At 34.7% G+C, this 18,175-nt stretch overlaps 1 protein-coding gene across 1 annotated transcript in view; it reads right to left on the reverse strand.

The window, feature by feature from the left end:
• dpy (dumpy) overlaps positions 1 to 18,175 on the reverse strand; it is a 673,297-nt gene that overhangs the window by 255,230 nt on the left and 399,892 nt on the right. The window contains exons 54-61 of the mRNA XM_069827690.1: positions 16,139 to 16,585; positions 14,776 to 15,090; positions 12,892 to 13,224; positions 11,691 to 12,005; positions 11,185 to 11,505; positions 9,381 to 9,698; positions 8,436 to 8,765; positions 4,275 to 4,580 (exon numbers count right to left, since the gene is read on the reverse strand). Of these exons, the coding sequence (XP_069683791.1) occupies positions 4,275 to 4,580; positions 8,436 to 8,765; positions 9,381 to 9,698; positions 11,185 to 11,505; positions 11,691 to 12,005; positions 12,892 to 13,224; positions 14,776 to 15,090; positions 16,139 to 16,585 (2,685 nt within the window). The remainder of the gene's footprint in view (positions 1 to 4,274; positions 4,581 to 8,435; positions 8,766 to 9,380; positions 9,699 to 11,184; positions 11,506 to 11,690; positions 12,006 to 12,891; positions 13,225 to 14,775; positions 15,091 to 16,138; positions 16,586 to 18,175) is intronic.

Consider the following 18,175-nt stretch of genomic DNA (forward strand, 5'->3'; position numbering starts at 1 on the left):
AAATATGATAATATTACGTAAATAAGAGATAAATATATACGTAAATCATGTAGTTAAATCGACAATGGACCTTCATGACTAGATCGACACTCCGCACAGAAAGTAAAGCTTTCGTGTCGTTGCAATAGCTCAGACGCTAAGATCTCTGCGTGTTGTGTAGAAGAGAGCGAGTTCGATTCTTAGTCTATATCAACGATTTTTTTTTCTAAATAACGTTGAAATAGAGTTTTACAAAGTCCTCAGATTAAGTGTTAATTATCACAGAAATTACAAAATTACAAGTTATAATATTATAAACGTTAATCTAATGAATGTATTTATACACACACACACACACATACAATGTAAATGCATATATATATTTTAAAAACTAACAATTAAAATAAAATTAAAAATATATTCCTAAGCCACACAGACAAACGATTACAAAGGTTTAGAGTCCTTAGGCCATGTCATTTGTTGAGTAATTATTACAATATTTTATTAGTAGCTTTCCCATATGTGTAATAAATGCACTCGCACAAAACAATTTTTGTTAAAAGTGTGGCTTTGGATTATTTCATTCTCATCCCTTCAGTTGATTTTAACTATTTTATCTACGTGTTTAATTTAATGTGCATTCAGTTTAATTCATGTTAAGTAACTAATTGCAGTATCTTTTGCAAAATCTTGAATGATTAAGTTGTCAATAATATTTCGTACTATATACTGTAAGACGTTAAAATAATTTGCAATAGATTTGGGATCCTCTACTTTATAATCACTAATTTTAATGAAAAAAATATTTTCTTATGATATCTACAAGTTTAACTTTAATAATATTCCGAATCACTTTAATTGCATTATCTGGATTTTGTGCTTTTCTAATCAAATGTGTTCTATTTCCCTCTTTCATAAATTTTGATAAATTACACTGTACTTCTTGCAGTATTTAAGAATACAAGGATAGTTACATTGCAGCTCATTACATATAGATTCTTCTTTTTAATACATGAGATTTTTAAGTCCCTGCATTATCTACATGATTTTACTTTTGAATTTTTTCACAACATTGAGTAGAGAACATCCACTGAAGTGATTCTGAAATGAAGTGAAAAATACAATACATTTACTCTTAATATCAGTAGTACCAGTAACATATACGTTTTTCCAAGATTCATTTTGGAGACATAAATGTAAATAATCACTAGATACAGCATTTACGACCCTTTTTTAGTTTTTAAATTAATATTTTTAAATTGTTCAGTAACATTGGAAACAGGATTTGTTTATCATGTTCATACAAGCCATTGATTATAGGTGCTGCCGAATAGGAATTCAGTCTAATTCAGTGTACAAAACTTTTATCAATGGCTGTGCTACTTCAGCTTGTATGCTGGTGGGGAAATGAGTCTAAGACTAAGATTTCCAGTTTCAAGGAGTGAATTTAATTTACTTTTGCGGAAAAGTTCCGAGAGATAATCTATGTCTATATCACTACAGATCACAAATTCCATATTAGATTTCTAAAGTCTTTTCTTTACAAATTCAATGTTGGCTATAAATATTAAGAAATATGAATGATTGTAGTTAGAAGTCTGATTTACATTTTAAAAAGCAAGAAGTTACATTCCTCGACAAGATTCGAACTTTTCGATGTTTGGTTATGTCGTCCAACACATAAGCACAGACCTATTCAATGCTTATGTTAATAACCAACAATTTAGCTGTAGCAATGTGGTGTCATAACTTGGGGTTTGTTTACTTAATATAATTAGATTTAATTTGATTAGCTTCGCAACGATTGCACTTCCTGTTATATCCTGTTATTTAAATATTTAAGTTAGAGTTGATTTATTAACTCTTACTGTGCAAGATGACCCTTATTTCAATAATTCTATATCACGTTAAATAGTCATTGTCTACACTAAAGTATTATCATCATCCCTCATTTCTCATCTTAGTGGCGAACCGACGTGACATAAGACAGCAAGTTATAGCTCTAGTTGAGGCTGGATATGGGGCTAGATCTGCTGGCCGTTTGGTCGGTGTTTCTGGAAGTACAGCCGAGAGGTAGGTTCATCGTTACCAAAATTCAGGGGAGGTCGAAAATCGCCCTATTTCTGGGCGTCCCCGGATTTCTTCATTGGAAGAGGATGCTCTCTTATTCGAGGAAGTTCGACAGGACCCCTTTCGGACTGCCAACGAAATAAGAGCAGCATCTAACTTTCCCGGTTCTTCACAGACTGTGATCAGCAGGTTGAGAAACCGCAGTATTAGGAGCCGGAGGGCTGCGCAAATGGAAATATTGGGGGAAGCACAAGCTGTTGACCGTCTTGCCTTCGTTACCAATCGAGTGGATTTCGATTGGAGAAATGTAATTTTCTCCGACGAAACAACCATCTCGAGTGATTACGAAAGTCCTGTCCGTGTCTATCGTGAGGATGGTCTCCCACATGATCAGCGCTATGTGCACCGACGTGAAAGATCGGGGCGCTTTAGCATATTGTCACAGTCTAGTATATACAGTCGCGAAGCTCAATACGTAGTAAATATGCAAACATTAGATTGTTGCTCACCACTAGGATCGCTAATATCGCCTCATTACAGTCAATGAAAAATAGTACCGTCACAGTCTATTGTTTCTAGCACCCTCAAAACTCAAGCTTCGTGACTGTATATAGACTGTGATATCGTGTTAGGGTGGATGTCTTACGACGGACCTGGCATTATAGAACGCATCGATGGCCGGTTTAATACGGGAACTTACGAGCACATTCTGGAAAATATATTCCTTCCTTCCGCCCCTAGAACGTTTTCCCGAAGGAGCATTGCTGTTCCAACAGGATAACCATCCTGTGCATTATGCTGCAAGCATTCAAAGATGGTTTCAAAGTAGACCCGAGATCGAAATCATTAATTGGCCTCCGAAGTCACCTGATTTGAATGTCATCAAAAATTTATGGGCGGAATTGAAAAAGAGAAGGATAGCCACCTATGCCCACCGAAGCCCTCAAAATCGAGACGAATTGTGGGATCAAGTTGTTGAAACCTGGGAAGATCTCGCCGGGGATTAGAATTTATTCCACAATCTTGTGACATCCATGCCGTAATAGAAGCTGATGGCATGTGGACAAGATTTTAAGTTGACAGGTCTCTTTTTGTTTCTTGTGATTTTTGTTTGAGGAAAAATACTCTTAACTTTCAAGTAAGATTTATTTTTTGACGAGGTTCAGCCCACTTGTAAGACCCAGAAATTGGGCATAAATTATTCATATGTTTCGACAAATTAGATAGTCTAGGAACTCTGAAGAAATTAATTACATCTCAATAAAAAAAAAAGTTTCACCTGGGATCGAACACGAGACGTTTCGGTTAAACAGTGGAACCGACACCCTACTATATGAGCTACCGAGACAAGACAGTGACAACAGCAGTCTAGAATGTAGATCCCATAGCATGCATTTGCCATTCGATACAGAGAAGCAATGACAGCTTGTGACCCTAGCTATGTTGTGAAATCGTGGCCTTAAATGGCTGTCTTCTTCGTGATTCTTATTTTGGTCCTTGTCCTTGTTGTGGTCCTCGTAACAATTCTTGCTATATTTCTCATGTTATGTATCGTTACGTCGATATCGAGTGAACCGCGCTGTAGAACTTTAACTTCCGACGACCAAGAGTCATCTCATTCCTTTTAAGGGTAACTGTACAAAGCAATCAATAGTTTTAATCATCAGGTATGGAAAATACAGTGGATTTCTTACAATTTAGAAATAAATATTTCTCAAGTTTATAGTGGAAAAATAAACTTTGTTTTCCAATATTTACCTTTAAATTCTCAACTTCGGGGTTATTCACTTTTTACTTATATAGGACAAATATTTTATTCACTTTTACTTTTAGAATCTAGGCACACCATTAGTTGAATGGCTACAGCGTCAGCTTTCTATACTGGTAACCTGGGTTCGAACCCCAACAGGTCCAAATGGATTTTATGGTGGACAAACACGGTGTTTGGTGGTAGGTTTTCGCGGGTTACTCCTGTTCCCCTACTGGCATTCCACCATTCTTCATTAATCATCATCATATGATATGTAGTTCGCCTTCTATGGTGTACCAAGTGCAACACCTTCATGGCGGCTAAAGAACTACAAGTTACTGTATGGAGGCTTGGGTGAATGACCAAGTCAAACATCCATGAAATTTATAAATATAAAAACAAATAGTTGAACTATGAAAAACAAAAGACACTATTGATTCTTATATATCTGAATAGTATACTTTAAGACTCTTACCTTCCTTGATACATTGAACAAATGGGTCTCCAGTGAAACGAGGAGGACAGCTGCAGATGGGGTTGTGGTTGACAACTTGACACTGAGCTTCGACACCACAGGTTCCAGGACAAGGATCTTGACATTTCTGACTGATACAAGCCTGATTCTGCGGGCACTCAGAGCTCACAACGCACTCTGGTCTGCATGATGGCGGACTTCCCAGGAAGTTGGGTTGACAAGAGCAGACAGCATGTCCATTAGCTATTCGGCACACACTGTTTGGTCCGCATGGTGAAGGTTCACAAGGATTCTGAGGAGGTATTGCTGCAAGAAAGAATTATATTTATTATATTTTATAATACGGGATATTAATGAATGGTTGATGTAATGTATATATGATATCAATGGTGTTTAGGTAAAATGGCTTAACCCACAAAAGAAAATTTTTTCAGGAACAATAAAAATTAAATTTCAACACATTATTATTAGTTACTTTATATGAAGGAATGTAAACATAATTGTCAAGAAACATGTCTCCAGGTTTTGTAATTAAATTTTAACTAATTACACAGTTCAAACTAGCACTGCAATGCTCAGTGTATCAAGCGGAATTATGTGCGGTAAGAGCAGCTGTAAAATGGAGCACTCAAAATAACTGCAGTGTATGCTTGTTCAGTGACTCACAATCTGCCTTGCAATCAGTAAATGACAAGTACAACACCAACCCCATCTCTGTGACAATCATGCAGCTACTTGATAATTTTTCCAGGCACATATGTCTATCTTGGATTCGAGGACATGTTGGTGTCCTGGAAAACGAAAGAGCTGACGAGCTGGTCAAATCAGCAGCAAAATCAGACGTACAGCCATTTTGCAATCTGTACCCTCTAGCTTTTATTAAAAGTAAACTGAAAGATTATGTTGTTGAAGAGTGGGACAAACAATGGAGGAATAACACAACAGGTTCTTTAACTAGGGACTTATATTTCCAGACCGTGCTCGACAGATTAAAGTGTAAAATACTGGCTCCTAACTTTGTTTTGACACAATTTCTGTCAGGTCATGGTAAATTCGGACAGCATCTTGCAAGATTCAAAATACAGAGAGAAGGAAAGTGTAAGTGTGATGATGAGACCCAAACAGTGAGACATATCATATTTGAGTGACTCTTATTCTGGCGACAGAGACATAAATTGAAATCTAATCTGGATTTTCGGGGATATACATTCTCCAGCCCCTTACAGAGTCTATTTTACGATAAAGTGTCACTTAAAGATTTTCTAATGTATATTAATTCTGAACCGGTATATAAAGAGCTTGGTGGATAAAATCAGTGTATGTGTATATAGAATTTTAGTGTCTCAAATCAAGGGATCGACATAGTATACAGTGAACTTCAGTGTATATAGTAGGCCTAATTCAACGTAAGAGTTCAGTGCACATAGAAAATCAGCATATTAATTAACTGTATACAGAACTTTCGTGTCACCATTCTTTGTATATAGCACTTCAGCATTCCTAGATATTTTAGTGATTCTCTGTAATAGTGTTAGTTATTTTATGTACTGTTTCTGTCTAAACTCGTATACTCACATAGGTTTAGTTTAGTTCACTAGCATGTATATACATATCAATTGGTAAAATGTCTTAAACTTAAACCCTAATGTACCTTCGGGTGAAATAGGGTTTCCCATGCTGGATATAAATAAATAAATAAACTAATTACACTAATTACAGCAGAAAAGTCACATTTTAAAAAATGAGGATTAAGCCAATTTACCTAAACACCATTGATATGATGTACATTATACGACACCATATAGCATGATTCATTACAATATTAAGTACTATATTATATGGTATGATGTAACACAATATGATTAAGATTGCTGTAACTTGAATAGAAAGCTAGAATATTAGTAATGATTGAATTTAATTGCAATAGGAATGCATCTCTTCAAACAAGAATAATATCTTCTTATTATACTGCTATTTTTCTTTTTCATTTTGTACGAATTTTAATTTTTTTTTATTACAAAATCAGTAATATTCTTCTGCATTTATACAGAGTCCAGAAACTGATATTTGCTCTTCATCATTTCTGGCATATTCTACGGAACTGTGGAAAAAGAACTAAGGAAGAGACTAGTAAAGTGCTTTGTATGGAATATGGCATTGTATGGCATGGACATTACAACGAAGTGAAGAGAAACGACTGGAAGCATTTGAAATGTGGATATGGAGAAGAATGGAACATGTGAAATGGACAGACAGAATAAGAAATGAAGTTGTGCTAGAAAGAGTGGGTGAAGAAAGAATAATCCTCAAACTGAACAGGAAGAGAAAAATAAACTGGCTGGTTCACTGGTTAAGAAGACACTGCCTACTGAAAGATGCACTGGAAGGAATGTTGAACGGGAGAAAAGTTTGGGGCAGAAGAAGATATCAGATGATAGACAACATTAAGATATGTGGATCGTATACAGAGACAAAGAGAAAGGCGGAAAATAGGAAAGACTGGAGAATGCTGAGTTTGCAGTGAAAGCAGAAAGCTATGAATGAATTAATCATTTTCTGAAACTCTGAGCAGTTCATATGTTTCTTGTTTTACTTGATCAGAATTGTTCCGACAGAATTTAATGATAGCCTGTTTCAGGGGCATTCATAAAAACAAACTTTTCACATTTGCATTCTGCTTAGGGTTAGAAAGATAAACTGATCATTAAGTTTAGCATCTAGGCACATACCATGTAATATAGTGGTTTTAATTAATTAATATTATAAAATCTTTCAAATGCTGTCAAATTTGTTCTGATTTTTAGCAGAAACTCAGATAACTCCATCAAACAGTGGTTTTTATATCAAGTTTTCATGCAACATTTGACGCATTTCTAATCTATGTAAATAATCAGGGATTTTCGAACTGTTTCAACCATAGAGTAGGACAATTTTTAATGCCTTAAAACTGAGATATTCCTAGTTTTTCCCTAAATATACTCTTAATATGATATTATATGGACGACAATAAAAATTACTCTGTTACATGAAAAGAGGAATAAGCAGGATAATTGTGTAAGTATATAAATTAATTTCTTATAATGATATTTTGTTTCTTCAAGGGCTGCATCCGTAAGTGTGCATGCACTCACTTGTATGTAATTTCCCGGGCTAGAAAAATCCGTGATTCTGAATAATTAAATACCGGTACAGTAGAACCTCTATTATCCATGGTAATGAAGGGGATGGACTGAATGGTTAATCGAAAAAATTGGATAATCAGTACCATAGAAGATTTTGTAATTTCCTCTGTGGTGTTGTGTTTAACACGCTAGGTAGTGAATCAGTTCACTGATTTAAGTCTAGTTGTCAAGAATGGGCTTTTAAGGGATAAGGAAACTTCTTGTGTCTGTGGAAAGATAGGAACAATGGAGGTCTCATGTTGTAGATTTACATACTTTATACACTTTATCCTTGATTTTTTATTAAATAGCGCAGTTATAATTCCAATCTTGTATTCAGATCTGAGATGAGCCATAGTTTCCCTTTCCCAAACCATTAAATTATTTTCATTTTTTTTCAGTACTTAGCACAACACATTTTCTGTTGACACCCATGGAATACATCTTATATAGAAGTTATACAGTAGGTTCATCACTGTGGAGTAACAGTGAGCATGCTTGACCGTGAAACGAGCAGGCCCAGATTCAAATCCTGGTTGGGACAAACTTCCTGGTTGAGGTTTTTTCCGGGGTTTTCCCTCAGCCCATTAAGAGCAAATGCTGACTAGATTTCGGCACCTGGACTCTTTTCGCTGGCATTAACACCTTCATCTCATTCAGACGCTAGATAACCTTAGCAGTTGATAAACATCGTAAAATAACCAACTAAAAGGAAAGAAAAGTTACACAGTATGGCAATTCAAACAGCAGACCAAACTGTGTATCAGTAAAGGCTTGTAATAATGCTCTCTAGACAACATACGTACAAAACAGTATTCCATATATATTACTTCTGAAGAAAAAAATAAAAAATAAATTTAAAAAATCGAGAGATAGACAGTCAGACAATCTGCCATTCGGTTAAACAGGGTGATGGATGATCGGGGTTCTACTGTAGCCCTTTTTCCATGCTGAAGGTAACATGTAAATAACATAGTATATAAAAAGACTAAATTCTTACGTTTTGGTGGTTCTTGTCTGCAGGACTTGAAAGGATCACCCATGAATCCTCGTATGCATGAACACACCGGAATGTGATTCACCACATTGCATTCGGCATTGACACCACAAACTCCTTGACAGGGATCTCGACAGTTCTGTGCCACACAAGCCAAATGACTTGGACAATCAGAGTTGATCACACATTCAGGTCTGCAGCTTACATATGGATTGCCCTTGTACGGAGGAATACATGTGCAGCGAGCAACTCCGTCCCTTGGTGAACACTGGGCATTCTCTCCACATGGTGATGGGTTACATGGATCCACAGGCTGTGCTGGCATTGGCTTGGCTGCAACAACATAAAAAATTAAAACCATATAATTGTCTTCTGATTAAACTTAGCTTTTTCTCCCAAAATTCAAATGCTCACTTTTTTCGACTGTAGGGAGCTTAATCTTGGTATATATATATATATATTTTTTTTTTTGATGTACCGAAGTACATATGATATTTCATCATATTAATCTTGGTAGTTAAAACTATGACAGCACAAGTCGCGACTCATAAAGGACAGAATTTACGTAAGTCTTGGGTTAGATTTTAAATAACTATGGGAGTTGTGCTGCATAACCTAGCTCTGTGATAGAGAAAATTGTTTTGTGGATTGATACTCAACAATAAGCTTTACAATTTTATGCATTCTAACAGGATTTTTCCCTTTATAGACTTTTCCCTTTCAAAACTACCGCAGTCTCTTCATTGGAGTAAAGCCCCCAAAATGAGGAAGTGATTAAGAGACGTAGAATTCATACAGATATTATCAGTCATAGGCCCCTTTCAAGAACGCAAAATTATGGTGTCTTTTGAATTTCCTTCTTCCTTACTTCCAGTCTTTTCATTGGCAACATGAACTTTCATTAGCAGAAAATGTTTATGATCATAGAAGGACGAGTCTCAAACTTACGTTTCTCGATCTTTGAACAGCCGACAAATGCATCTCCCTCATAGTTTGGTAAACAGCTACAGAAAGGAGTGTGGTTGACAACATCGCACTTTGCATTGGATCCACAACTGTTGGTGCATGGGTTCTGACATTTCTCCTGGATACAAGCCTTATCCCAAGGACACTCCTGGCTAAGTACACATTCTGGGCGGCAGAATGGTGGACTTCCGATATAGTTTGGTACACAAGAGCATACAGGTCGTCCTTGCTTCACTTGACAGATTGAATTTGGACCACATGGTGAAGGGTTGCATGGATTTTCTCGATCCTTGGGTTGTTCTGTAAACAGAAGAGAAAATATGTTAATATGCCTCATTATCCAACTTACAATATCTTATTTTAAGATTAATTCTCATTTAACATGCAGTTTAAAATGGCTTCTTTTAGTAAATCATGATTAAGTTAATATGGGAATTCAAAATTTAATGTAATTTATAAAAGAGTTAAAGAGTCATGTAAGATTTTAATTGTACTGACAGCAGCACTTCAGTTTTTAAAGGTAAATTATTACACTTTAAATAATTCCAGCATGTTTAATTAAATATTTTATATGTATTGCTTAGTATTACCCTAGATCATATATACCCAGATTGCTCATCCCTATGTTAAAATCGATAGCACTTTGAAGAGAACAACTGCCATAAACGAACATGAGATGCCAGTACAGTCGCTAAAGCAATTCAAATGGGAGTTATGATGTGGCTCCTTATGTAACAATTAGATGGCAGCATAGTAAACCTGACAAAAGTTGTTACCGTCAAAGCCTATAAGGCCGAGCAATCTGGGTATATATGACTTAGGGTATTACATTGAAACCATACAAATTTAAATGTTTTGTTTATTTGACATTTAAGTAAATGTTATGTTTCCAATTGTTTCAGGAGATTGAAGTGTTCTAAGAACAGAATTATAAGCATTTTCTTAACATAAAATAATGAAAGAGATTATTAATATATGATCTAACAAAATCACGAATATAGTCAAGGCCTATCATTTAATCGATTTTGGTTTTACTGTATTTCGAATCTAATGTAGCCTTTTCATTTTCACAGAAGTCAAATTTCACTAGCTTGCAAATGAGAAAGTCCTTTATAAGGTTTTCATAAAATAACATAAGATACATTTCAAAGAGAAATTGATTTAAAGAAGACTATATTGGAAGTTTTATGTGTGAAGATTTTATCACTGATATGCTGTTAAGTTATTGTAAGAAATACATAACGACTTCGCTGTGTTAACATTATAAATTCTTGGTGTTATGTTACCTAACTGACTAGTTTCGATGTCTAGGATTCAGAGGATGATGCAAACAACATCGAAAGTAGTCAATCAGGGGATGATGCAAACAACGTCGAAAGTAGTCAATCAGGGGATGATGCAAACAACATCGAAAGTAGTCAATCAGGGGATGGTGCAAACAATGTCGAAAGTAGTCAATCAGGGGATGGTGCAAACAACGTCGAAAGTAGTCAATCAGGGGATGGTGCAAACAATGTCGAAAGTAGTCAATCAGGTAACGTAACACCAAAAAATGTATAATATTAACACAACGAAGTCGTTATGTATTTAATGAAATAACTTAACAGTACATCAGTGTTTATATAAGTGTTAAAAGAGTGTATTCAAGAATGAAGAAGATTTTATGTTGTAACTTTATTTTACGCAAATATATTGTATTGTTCTGAGACAATGTAGTTTCATGAACATGTAAGATTCAAAGATTATATTAAACTTTCGTATAAAAATAATTAAATATATTTGTTACCTTCTACTGTAGGTTTGTGGCAGCTCACAAACGGATCTCCGAGATCACCTGGTGGACAACTGCATATAGGATTGTGGTTTATAACAGCACAGCGTGCACCAATACCACATGTTCCAGGACATGGATCCACACAATGCTGGCTCACACAAGCCTGTGTTTGTAGACAGTCAGAGCTAACAACGCACTCTGGTGTACAAACAGGTGGAGAACCACGGTATCCAGGAAGACACGAACAGGTGGCAAAACCTTGTGGTGATACAAGACATCGGCTGTATGGTCCACAAGGTGACGGGTCACATGGTCTCAAAGGTGTAGGAGGTTCTGTTGAAAAAGTAAAATACCATCATTATCATAATGATTGTACACAATATTATCCTCTCCACCATTTAATTCATTCCCTTCATTTCTATCTTTTTAGTGTAGTATCATATAAATAAATAATATGAAAAACGCCACTTGCTAACTTTCTGCTTAAAATTATCTCATAAAGCTTTTATCTCACTCACCTGGTCTGAATGGATAACAGGATACAAATGGATCTCCAGTAGTTTGAGGTGGGCAGAAACATACTGGTACATGGTTAACGCAGTTGCACTGAGCACCAACTCCACATGCTCCTGCACAAGGATCTTGACACTTGTTGTTGATACAGGCGAGATTATTAGCACAATCTGTATTGAGGACACATTCCGGGCGACATGACAGGTATGGGTTACCGAAGTATTCTGGTTTACACACACACGACAATACTCCATTCTTGTCTTGGCAAACTGCATTAGCACCACACTGTACTGTGTCACATGTTTTTTCTGGGAGTATATCTGGAAGAAAATTAAATGAGTTAATAATAGTGAGATAATCCTTTTCGTATTACTGCTTGTCTTATTTCAATTGATTTCTCTTTAAACTCATAGTGAATGTATGACTAAATATTTGATTTTTATAACAATCACATTTTTGCTTGAATATTGATTAATATTTCAAATTGAAATAAGCAAATCAAATTATTTTTGTACATCACCTCAATCTTTTATGAGAATATATTTAGACAATGGCTTTCAGTACATAAAGTATCATTACTAGCAGCTCATAAATTCTACTGAAAACAATACTGTACATAATTTTCATTGAAAGATATCACTTTTATTAGCTTACTTAATATAACTTTCACTTGATGTACTTAGAATGTTACGGACAAAAAATTAAATTTGACTTCTAAGACTTGCTATAAGATATCAGTTCCATTAATTCGGTAATGGATTTATTAATTTGATATAAGTTTGTAATGTTTTTATTATATTAAAATTATATTTTATTTCTATGGTGCTGTTATTATCTACTATAATGAAACTCGGAACTAGTTATTATATTAAAAAATGTTAATAACAATTAAATAGAAAATAAAAATAAAAAGTAAATTTCTAACAGCAGTCAGATAATAATGTAGTTAACTTTAATTTCTCTAAGATTTATGAAATAGAAATGAGATTACCTGACTTTTGCAAACATATTTTATTATTATTCTGACTTACTTCTCTGGCTAATAAAGATAAGGAACATTTTCTGAAATAGTACATAGGCTTACTTTTGATTTTAATTAATTAAAAGTAGGAACACATGAGTACACGAATAAGAATTAGTTGTATAATGAGAAAGCACCTCACAACACGAATTTTGTTAATAAAAGAAAACATTTGTCATATTTACTTGGAGGTGGAGTAGAGCAGTGCTCGAATGGATTGCCCACTAGCCCGCTTGGACAACTGCAAACTGGATTGTGATTGATAACCATGCAGTTAGCATTCACACCGCAAGATCCAGGACATGGATCTCGACACTTGCGTCCAAGGCAAGCAAGATTGAATGGGCAATCTGAATGAGCGAGACACTCAGGACGACACTGGAGGTTGTTGATGCTGCCAGGGCCACTGCAAGGGTCACACATGGCAACTTGACCCCCGTATACATTGCAGTGAATGCCCGGATCACATGGCGAAGGAGCACATGGTCGTGTTAAGTTCATATCTGCTGAAACTGGAGCTGTAAGAAGAAAATATTGTATTTTGAATGGTTCTTGGTAAAAACCTTTATTAACGTAAGATCTAATTGTACAGAAATTTTGATATAATGTGCATAATTTTCAAATTCATACTGAAATCTTTAGATGAAAATAGCTAATTTCTCTTGATGTCCATTTTAACATTTGTTTTAAAATATAAAACTTTTTTAAAAACTTAAAATTTTATAAGTGTTGAATTTTTTAGAAAAAAATTTAATTTTTTAGATGATGTTTAAACATCAATATTATATTTATTACACAAATATTTTCGTTGCTACCCCTGGACTATTAGAGATATAAAATCGATTCACGTTCTACTCCATTAATTTCTTACAAAATGTAACTAACTCCCTTTATAATAGCTCTTCTTCCATTCTATCGATGTTAATATTATGCTAGCAACAAATAGCGTTCCTTGATTAAAATGACAAAATATTTGCAACCTGTAATAGTGAATATAAAAATTACAGTACCACTAGGGTCTACATAAAATGCATCCTCAATATTATCATATTATATTTTCTCTAGAAGCTATATTTGATTAATTTTATAAATATTCAAGATTTTGTTACAAACACTGAGTTAACATCATAATCAATGTTAATCATATGGGAATTCAAGCTAAATTTCAAAGTTATTACAACAAATTTTGCAACTGAAAATTATGATACAAGTAGGCCTACATGTAGGGCTACAGTTCGATGGTAACATCCAAAAGCCTAAATATAATGAGCTTAAATTTAACAAGCTCTTCAATCCATATCTTTTTACTTCTTGTATTTTAATTCCTCTACGAATCTTAGAAAATTCTACTTTAACATTATGTTACTTTATAAGGTTAGGTTCTTTAGTGGTCTGATGAATAGCGTGATTGCCTCTGATTGAAAAAAGTAGCAGATTCAAACCTCTATTTAAGATAATGATTTTTCGTACTAGAAAACAAAATACGACTTTCTCCAGGAGAGAAATAAAGCATATAATCCTATGTGACACTAAGTTTATGGCATACAAAACACGACATATTAATATTGTAAACAAAATTCTCAACAGCTTTTGCATTGTTCACCTACAAGTGCAGATAGCCCTGCCAACTACCTGCAAATAGTGTCCATTAGTATTTAAAAGTGTGAATAAAGTGAAAATTCTTCTGCTAGCCATTATAAACGTCTATAATCCTATAATTGGAGTAATTAATTCTGTCTTACAAGTGGCCGGAATAGCTTACTTCCAGAAGAGCTTCAGATGACAATGCTTCGAAACATTGGAACTCAATCGACCAATCAACCAATCAACCAACCAACCAACCAACATCTTCTGTTAATGAATATGTATGCCAATAGAATTTCAAATCCGAGTGTCCGATATTCAAAAAGATATCTATAACCCAGTGCCCCTAACTTTTTATATAAATCAAGATAATATAGTCACTGAAATAGCTTAAACAAGAAATTTAATGGAGCAAACAATTCAGTTAAATATCTTTCGAGTTGTCATATTTCAATATACTTTGAGACCAATAAAGTTGTACTTACGTCTAGGTATGCACTGGGTGAAAGCATCGCCTGTGTGACCCTCTGGACAAGCACAGGTTGCAGTGTGATCTCTAACCAAACATATGGCTCTTAGACCACAAACAGCTCCTGAGGCACATGGATCAATGCACCTCCTATCTAGACACGCTTTGTCCAGTGGACAGTCTGTGTTGAGCACGCATTCAGGATGACAGTTAACTGACGGGTCTCCTTCAAAACCTTCCATACACGAACATACTGCTCGTCCTCCCAACACTTGGCAGAATGCATTAACAGCGCATGGACTTGGATGACATGGATCACTTGGTGGAGGAACTATATGAACAGTATTGCAAATACAAAATGTTACAATGAGCTAGGAAATATTACATACTACATTAATGAGACAAAATAACATCTAAAAACTCACCAGTATTAATACTTTAAGGATACTTTGGAAACGAGTTACAATAAACATATAGCTTTTGATTTATATTGAAACTAAACAATAATGAAGTACCAGTATCTATATTTTTTATTGAACCTACTTAATCAATTATTATTTTATCATTGAATGTTGTTTGTAAATTCTAGAGAAAATTTTAAAACATTAATAAATCAATTAACATATGTGCTTAAACATATGACATAATATTAAATAGTAGGTCTATTCTAAATTTTCTTTGACAGAAAGTAATTTTTTTTTGCAGATTTCATGAAATGTGAGCAGCTTAGAAATCAATGTTAAATTACTATTTGATTATATGTCACACGAAAACAAAATTTAATATCACACATGCACGCATGCACACACACACATACATATACACGCAAGTGAGCAACACGCACATTCTTCCATTTTTCCGGTTTTCACTTGTACTATTTTACAGTGTTCGTGTTTGAGCAGTAGTAATGTCAGACTTCTTATAGTACTACGTTGAAAAAAATAGAATTATTAGATGTTTTCATATATTCTGTATTCGAAACCATCTAGTAGATAGCGAAACTGCCAAATAAACAATTACGTATTTAATGGAATTTTACTTCACAAGCATACAACTCTAAATAGTAGCAATTGGGTTAAAAATTCTTTGAGAAATATTAATCTTCTTTTCATTTTTATAATAAACATTCATAACGGACATGTTTACAATTTCCAAGAGATGACCATTACTTTAACAGTCTTTTGCAAGAAAAAAAAACTCTCACTGCATTTCTCTCCTCTATTACTTGTGGTGGAAAAACATTACAATTAACTTAAAATGACATAAAAGTTATCTGTTAAATAATTCTATCATTGAAATGTTTCCATATACGAAGTATTTAACACTTCCAGTAAAGGATAACCAAGAGTACCTTAGGCAACTATAAAAAAAATGCTCACCTGGAAGTGGTGAGCATCTTATCAGAGGATTTCCAGTCAAACCATGGTTGCATGTGCACACAGGATGATGTTTCTCCACACGACATGAGGCTCCAATGCCACAAGATCCAGGACATGGATCACGGCATTTGTATGCAATGCATGCCAATTTGTTTGAGCAGTCATCATCAGTTCGACATTCGGGTCCACCGCATCCAGAGGGGCCAGTAGGATCTCCAGACATGCCCTCGGGACATAGACACATGGGATGTCCCTGTGGTGACACTGTACATAGAGCATTGGGTCCACATGGGTTAGGTAGACAAGGATTAGCAGGTTCCAAGAAACACCCTGAATATGGATCACCAATGTAGCCTGCCTTACAATAGCATGTCTCTTGGTTTTCTGTGATGTAACAGTCAGCATTATTACCACATGGTCCAGGCTGACATAGGTGCTTTTCAGGTTCTGGAACACAAGAGTGCAAATATGCGAAAAATGTATTTTTGGTTTCTAAGTCAACTGACTAGATATTCACAACAGTCTTAATTTGCTAATGTATTCCAATTAGTTTTTCTGTGATATACCATATACCTAAGATGGATATCTACGAAGCATAATGCACAGATTCTAACATAGTGTGGGAGAACAGAATGAATAAAATAACAAATTAAAAAAGGTGCAGTGTAATAATACAAATTTATGCTGCTAGAATTGAGCATTAAATAGATATGAAAAATAAACAAATAAAAACTGAAACAATGGAGATGTAGTCCTTAAAAAAAAATTACTGAATGTAATTTGAGAGATGAAACAATCAATATCACTATCAATGAACTTGGGTCTTGTGTGTGCATGATTACACTGCTAAACGAAAGTCGAAGTACCATGGGCATCCAATAAGGATGAATCCCTGCAGAGTAATCTGACAAGTTATGGAATATAGGACTATCGGACACAGAGATTCCATAAGAAAGATGTTCATATGACTTAACCAACAACAATGAATACCACCTGTAATATCTAAATGATTGGATTGGGCATTCAGTCTAATTCAAAGACTGAGGATGGTTATTATTATATTATTATTATTATTATTATCATTTTTTACTTGGTTATTTAATGACGCTTTATCAACTATGAGGTTATTTAGCGTCGATGGGATTGGTGATAGCAAGATGATATTTGGCGAGATAATGCAGAGGATTCGCCACAGATTACCTGACATTTGCCTTACAGTTGGGGAAACCTCAGAAAAAACCCAAATAGGTAATCAGCCCAAATGGGAATCGAACCCGCGCCCGAGTGCAACTCTGGATCAGCAGGCAAGTGCCTTAACTGACCGAGCTATGCGGGTGGCTGTTATTATTATTATTATTATTATTATTATTATTATTATTATTATTATTACTATTATTATTAATCTATCTAAATATGCAACAGTGAATGCAGCCTTTTATAGAAGACGCTTGAAAAGTCAAAACAAGAAATCAAACTTATACAGAGTGGATGAGACGAAACACACCACTCAACTGAAGGTCTAGCGGCCTTTGCATGCTATAGGGGTAGCCCATCTTCAACCAAACTGTGATCGTAATTTGCGGCAAGTTAAATTAAAATAAAAAGTCTTACCTGATTGCTATAAATGCTGGAACTGCATTTCTGGATACTTTCTGTAGTTTGTTTTGACTTATGTTCCATATTTCTTGCCAGATATTTTACTTTATCCTAGCCATATAGTTTGTGAGCAAATGCTGATAAACCACGCATTTTGTAAGGTTTTAATTTGAACAATTCAGTGGCATGTTGAACTGAGATTTTAGACTCTTCTACTTGCTGAGCTAATTGGAGCAAATATTTTCGAGAGTTTTTTGTTATAATCGAAACCTATTTTTAATATTTTGTCTAATTTTTTCTCTGTTAAGGCACGTTTTTTCACTTGTTGTTTCTTATTTTGAACAGAGCCTGTTTCATTAAATTTTTTACGAGTCTATAATAATATATTGTTGTCTTACCTGGCACATGAAAATTTGAAAATTGATAACAGAATTTTCGGAG

Source organism: Periplaneta americana, chromosome 1 (assembly GCF_040183065.1).
Source record: "Periplaneta americana isolate PAMFEO1 chromosome 1, P.americana_PAMFEO1_priV1, whole genome shotgun sequence".
Lineage (NCBI taxonomy): Eukaryota > Metazoa > Arthropoda > Insecta > Blattodea > Blattidae > Periplaneta > Periplaneta americana.